The sequence below is a fragment of the Daktulosphaira vitifoliae genome, unplaced genomic scaffold (assembly GCF_025091365.1).
Source record: "Daktulosphaira vitifoliae isolate Bord-2020 unplaced genomic scaffold, ASM2509136v1 Scaffold_2, whole genome shotgun sequence".
In the NCBI taxonomy this organism is placed as follows: Eukaryota; Metazoa; Arthropoda; class Insecta; order Hemiptera; family Phylloxeridae; genus Daktulosphaira; species Daktulosphaira vitifoliae.
The window spans coordinates 4156858-4163664 of record NW_026099573.1 but is presented as its reverse complement, the minus strand read 5'-3'; the positions used below and the strand labels follow the sequence as shown (position 1 = coordinate 4163664).

General features: G+C 33.2%; 1 protein-coding gene across 1 annotated transcript; it reads right to left on the bottom strand.

Annotated features, from left to right (window-relative positions):
- Nucleotides 1-1599: 1599 nt before the first annotated feature.
- On the bottom strand, nucleotides 1600-3407 carry LOC126897365 (uncharacterized protein DDB_G0282951-like). The gene is made up of 3 exons (XM_050670900.1): nucleotides 3109-3407; nucleotides 2941-3053; nucleotides 1600-1781 (listed from the first exon to the last, which is right to left on the bottom strand). The coding sequence occupies exons 1-3, from the start codon at nucleotides 3213-3215 to the stop codon at nucleotides 1600-1602; spliced, it is 402 nt and encodes a 133-aa protein (XP_050526857.1). The 5' UTR covers nucleotides 3216-3407.
- Nucleotides 3408-6807: the final 3400 nt, after the last annotated feature.

Sequence of the window (6807 nt, the reverse complement as noted above, 5' to 3'; positions counted from 1 at the left end):
TCGTAATAGAACACCTAAATAGAAATCATAGTAATCATTTCTAAGTAATTTTTAGTATTTAAAAAGATTCTACAATTGAAATATCCAGAACTGATTTAATTTTAATGATTTACTTTAACTAAAAAAAAAGAAAGTTATAATTTTGAATCCCACTTGTGGGCAGGTAAAGAGTTAGATTTATAAAAAAAACAAATGATAAGTAAAGACATGCATCTAAATAAAAAAAAATTATACTGATTTGGTCATTTTTGTTAAAGTTATAACAGTGAACAAAGTTATAAGTTTTATACACTGGACTACAAGAAACATTCATCAGAATCAAAAATATACTTTTTTAAATCAACTTTTCGCGCCGTTTTCAAATCTAAAATTAGACTTTTTCTATCACTTCTAATTTTTGATATTATTACTAACTAGTAAAAAATGAGTATTTACATATAAAAAATAAAATGCAAACATATTATTAGTATTTTGAAATAACATATAGTAGAGATACTACTAGAAGTAGAGATTGATGACAATTTTTTTAGACTTCCTTATATTATTTTTAATTGATTTTACCAAGTACNTAGACTTCCTTATATTATTTTTAATTGAGTTTACCAAGTACAAAGTTGTTTTTTAAAATAACCTCCTCCAAAAAAAATTGTATTTAAAACGTCTTTATTTAATATGTAATTTAAACATGTTAGAAATACTAATTAAAAATTACCTACATAGTTACAAAATTACGTCAAATTTTCTTTTTAATTAAAAATAAATGCTTTGTTCATTTAAATTCCTGAGACCATTAAACAAATTTGTAAATTGAATGTTATGAATATTTTCTCGACTTATAATTATAATGTATTTTGAATAATTTATTAATTAAAATTTTTTCTTTTAGACATCACCAAAAAACTTTTTGATAAGTTTTAGATTAAACAAATGTATTTTACTAAAGGAAAATAAAATAAGATTAAATATTGAATGATTGAAACTTGAGTTTATAGTTTTTTGGGCTTTTATGTTGAAATCAAACCACTACTATTTTAATTACTTTCTAAACTTCGCAATTATACTGAAAAACTATAGTATTTCACATTTGAAATTACGACCATACTAATTTTTATATATCAAGTCCTAAAGTTAATAATAATAAATAAATTGATCAACCTGAATGCATAATTTAAAGCAACTATTGAGATAAATTGTAGTACATTACACAACACTAAATAGAGAATTTCTTTTCTTACATTGAATTAAAATTTATTTCAGAGTTTGTAGTGACCAAGCTTAAAGTAAAATATTTTTAGATTNAAAGTAAAAGTAAAGTAACCTTAAAGTAAAATATTTTTAGATTCCTAAATTATCGTAATGTATACAAAAATGTAAAATTTAACTCTACTTCGAATTTTTATCATTTGCTGATCACAAATGATATGTGTTTACTGATGTATATTTGAAGTACTAAACTCATGCAGCCTATGTTTATCCAATATGATTACTTTATATACACCTTAGAATAAATAATAAAATGATAAAAATAAAAAAACAAATAAGTAGTTATTTATAAAATTTTTATTAAAAAAAAAAAACACTACAGAAAAATGTATTTATTTATAATATGCAGCATTTTTCTGTTGGTTGTTGTTGTAGCTGTTGTTGTTGATTTTGTTGTTGCTGCTGCTGTTGTTGTTGTTGCTGCTGCTGCTGCTGTTGTTGTTGTTGTTGATTTTGCTGCTGTTTCTTTATTTTGCAAGTTTTGGCCAAGTGATCTCTATTCTTACAATAGTTACATGCTACAAAATTGAAAATAAATAATAAATAAGATTGAGAATTTAGACTGTATATTTAACAAATACTATAAGGTTCGATTTTTATAACTGTAATATAAGGAATTTTGATTAAACAATAAATATTGAACGTTCTTTNAGATTTAACAATAAATATTGAACGTTCTTTTAAGAGAAGGATAGGAAAATTTGTCACCTTATCATCATCATTGATAATTTGTTTAAATAATTTTTAATTTAAAAGAATTCGGGAAAGCGTAATTATTTTTTTAAACATATTTCATCATATTATTCAGAGTTACTTTTTTGAAAATGAATATTAAACACTATATCATAGGACTCTAGCTAAGATATAACTTTAAGTTACTCGAATTTTGTAAATATTATTACAGTGTTAATATAAAAGCATAGAAAATATTTGTCTTAAGTAAAATAAAGGTTTAGAATAGTTATAATTATTATTACGGATTAATATATATGATATATAAACGATTATTTCAATAATAATATTATATTGCATCGCTTGTGAATAAAAATGTTCTAACGCAAAATAAACGATATTTAGTAGAATTTAAACACTTATTTTCCTATTAATTACAAAAACGGCTTTTCAAAATTAATGGTAAAGCAAAATATACCATATTGTCGCCGCTGTACAAGAAATAACCAAATGAGATTTTCACAACTTATTTTAACAATAATAATTTAAAATTAAAAAAAAAAATTAAGTCACTCTGAATCTTCAATTTTGATGTGATTTAAATATTGAAAAATATCAAATTAATTTGTTTAAAAATGTATTCTTAAGTTTTTCAACTTATTTAAAAGTTCCAAAAAATACAAAATTAAAAATTTTTTATTTATATAATAAATAAAAAATTTATACACTTTTTACACTACGGCAACGATATATGTACCATAAATTAATTTTAATATAATAAATATGTAAATGTAATTCAAATTTTGTTTAAACTATATTGCAAATGTTTAATATAAATCATAATTAAATGAATGTTTGGATTGGAATATTATTGTTGTGTTATGCTTAAATAAAAAAAAAAACAGAAAAAATTATAATTTTAAGAAAAACTATTACTTACNCTTTTATGCTTAAATAATAAAAAAAACAGAAAAAATTATAATTTTAAGAAAAACTATTACTTACTCCCTTTGAATACATTCATACGACCACCTCGGCCACGTTCACCTTGGCCACGTCCACCTTGGCCACTACCATCTCGGCCACCGTCATAAAAATGATTTATGATTACCATTTTACTGAAAAAAAAATGTATATTAATTAAATATATATATGAATATTAATTCAACTTACTTACACACTGTTCCAATGCAACTGAGGGTAGCAATGTAGTTAAAACTAGTTTTCGACGATAGAATCACTAAATCTCTACTCAAAATGTTTGCTGCTTTTATCATCATTGATTGTAGGCTATAGTTATAGCTATTCTATATATATATATATCTGTGGCTTGGTGCAAGAAGGGCCAATGTCACAAATGTCCATTTTCGGGAAACTCGATTATTAAAATTGGCCATTTTTAGAAATATCTCTTAAATTTTTAGTTTTTATTTTAACATGATATAATTGTTATGGTTCAATTTGTTTTTCTTTTTTCCATAATAACTTTGATAAACTAACAATTAAGTAACTAAAATAAAGAATAAAAATTGACATTGGCCCGTGTATAAAAAAAAATATTTTATAATTATCTGACATTGGCCATAATATATTATACAACTGCATAGGTAAAAAAAAATTTTATAGACAACAACTGTATTATTCAAAATAAGTAGTAGAAATTATAACATGATACAATATTTTGGTAAATCCTTGTATTACTTAATTAAATTATTAAAACAAATTAAATTAAAAAATTTAGTCTTTTGGTTCCATTAAAGATGAAATGGTAAATTAATTTACAGGATATAGTTTCTTAATACAAATAGAATTATAGTAAAAAAAAAACATACTTATTTATGTGTATAAAATTAATAAAACATGACACGGCCACGGCGTTGTCACACGTTGACACCCCGCGGTCGTGTCAGCTCCTTCTCAGCCACCGCTTAACTGTAAACCGGACCGTCACACACACGCGTTATCGCCGTGGTGTAAAGTCCAACAAATGCCTAGCGTCGCATACCCCGCCGCAATAATACGTCCAGTCAGTTATCCTCCGTGACACCTTTATGTGCGATTCCGTTTTTCGGCCTTCGTTTGTTTTTGTGCTCTTAATACTTTCACTACGAATACACATATTTTTTTAGTGTTTTCTTTTAAATCATCTTATTACTGTGAACCATACTACCTAGTTTTATCATTTTCAATAATTTGTTTTTTTTTGGTTTTCTTCTTTTGTTGTAACTTTTACAATAAACTACGGCTCACGCCATTTAGAAACTTAATCTTGTGTCGACTATTCATTCAACACTTACCCACTAACAAGTGGCTCCCCGGCAAAGATCTAAACCGGAATAACTTTTTAATAAGGTAAGAAAATACTGCTGACATTTTATATTAATTACATAAATTTTGAATTTTATTTAAAAGAGACAGCGAAATTTTCCTTACCTCCCTGTACTACGGGTATTTTTAACTTCTACTTCACTGGTGACAGCAGTGAAATTCCCACCCGGTCGTATAAATACTATCTACCTCGCGAGTAGTAGATTTCCACCTTCGGTGTATTTTTAAACACGGTAAAAGTGGATTTCTGGCGATTTCGTATTTATACATACACGCGCACTGACGACCTTGAGTCGCACAACGCCGCGAACACAATCATTTAAGTGTTTCGATAAAACCGCTAGGCAGGTAGGGTGATCATACGCGTTATCATACCACAGCGATCGTTACATTTAATAACCGGGTCCCATAAAATCGTTTGTATTATTATTTCCGACCTCCACAATCATTATACGACTTCTATCGTAATAATCGCATTTCCATATACTATTTAGTATCATAGTGCTATAGCATACCACTATCAACGCAATACCACAATATTATTGCAATCACAACTACAATAATAATAACAATAATAATACAAACGGCCGACATTGTTGACGTTCATACGCGAACACACAGTGCGTATTCTCGCAATAGGCGATATCGTATTTCTAAATAACAAAAACAAATAAGCGCGTGCGTTTCTTTTATTTATTTTTGTTTATTTTCGATAAATACGTAAGGAACGTTCACTATGACCGGTAAAACTCTCGCTCAAATGAACCGTCGGGAATTATTGCGCGAATGCGCTTATAGGCAGTTAAACGGCCCCACGACAAAAAGCGATATGCTGGCAGTCTTGGAGAATAGTTTACGCAGTGAGGGGCTAGACCCATCGAACGCGATTCTGCCCGAACGCCCGCCGCTTCATTACGAGACGCTCGCGACGGAACGCGAGTCTCAGGTTGACGAAGTCCCCGCGTTATGCCGGACCGTCGACCCAACCACATACGCGGACCGACCGGTTAACCTGGCGCGAGAGGACCCTGAAGAGGAATCTCTACACGAATGGTCTCTGGCAACCGGCCGTCCTAACGGTAGTGTGAACGCAGCGTATACCGATGACTTATATACGGTGCGTTCAATATCTCACGCAACGGAGGAGATAGGCGCAGTAAGACAAAGTTTACGCGATATATCTCTTAATACACGTATGGATGCGCGCATGTCTGAAGTGGAGAGAGCACTGTCTCGCATTACGCAAGAAATACGATCTCTTTCACAAACGATTGTAAGCCGCGATACACACAACGAGACTATACGTAATCCGTTCGCCACCGCACATATGACGCGAGAAACGACGGAAACCAACCGTTCTACTTACGCGCGTCTGTCCGAACCGAGCCGCGTAACTTTTGGGCCCAGCAACACGACTCAAAATGACGCGGCCCTACAGCAGCGCCTGACTGAAATCGAGGAGCGCGAAGCGCTTAACCTACAGCGATTAGCCAGTCAGACTCCGCGCACGTCACCATCGCTTCTTCGAGCGAACACGCACGACGCGGTTTACAACGTAGACGCGCGCCCACACCAACCGGGGCACTTCGCGACGAACACATTCGCGCCACCGACACGCGATTTGTCCCCATCATCATCGACCCGTTCGCTCACGCACACGGCGATCGGGCCACTTAATTATTCGCCTATTGTACGACCCCCTTCCCCCGAGTTTACGGGAAAATATGAGGAGGACCCACGCGAGTTTCTAGAACAGGTAGAAAACCTATTGGCCCAAGCAGGCATAGATCGCGATTTATGGGTAAAAACGGGCGTACAATTTTTAAAGGGCATGGCATTAACTTGGTGGGAAACCATCAAGTTAAACAACATGTCCTGGCGACAATTTGCGAGGGAATTTCTCACGACGTTCGATAACAACAGCATACAAGCTGAATTAGAAAACGAACTCATGACGACGCAACAGGGGCCACATCAGCGCATGACTGAATTTATCATAAATAAACAACGTCTAGCGATGCGCGCTCGCCCCAGTTGCTCTGAGCAGCACATTGTAGATCGGGTAGTCAGTCTGTTACGTAACGAATATTACGGTAACGTAAGAATGCGATGTCCGCGTACCTTAGATGACTTACGCGTAATCGCGAACGATCTAGACCGACCGATACGTACGGGCAGACTTATTAATAACGCTAATCCGTACGTGGCTGCCATATCACCCTCGCAGCAACCGCAAAGAACGCGACCGCGGCCAAACGCACCGCCCGATCCGCGTCCCCCCCGACCCTGTCGCTTTTGCGGAGCCGATCACTGGCAAAGCGAATGTCCTAACAGACCGACAGTGCCGGGAAACGGACAACAGCCACGGAGAAACTAGTCCATTCTCCGGGCTCACAAACGCAATTCCGCTCAAAACATCATCGCACTAATCAGCGCGCCGACCAAACCGCCCGTTCAGTCAACTCGGGTAGCAAGAACGGATGCGCTTCCTGCGAACAAAATGATTCTATTTTGAATAATCTTATGCACACTTCTTTCACACCA

Coding starts and splice junctions, on each gene's coding strand:
- LOC126897365 (XM_050670900.1), bottom strand. CDS start 3,215: ATGATGATAAAAGCAGCAAACATTTTGAGTAGAGATTTAGTGATTCTA. Junction 3,054..3,108: donor TGCATTGGAACAGTGTGTAA/GTAAGTTGAATT, acceptor TTTTTTTTTCAG/TAAAATGGTAATCATAAATC. Junction 1,782..2,940: donor TATGAATGTATTCAAAGGGA/GTAAGTAATAGT, acceptor TCAATTTTGTAG/CATGTAACTATTGTAAGAAT.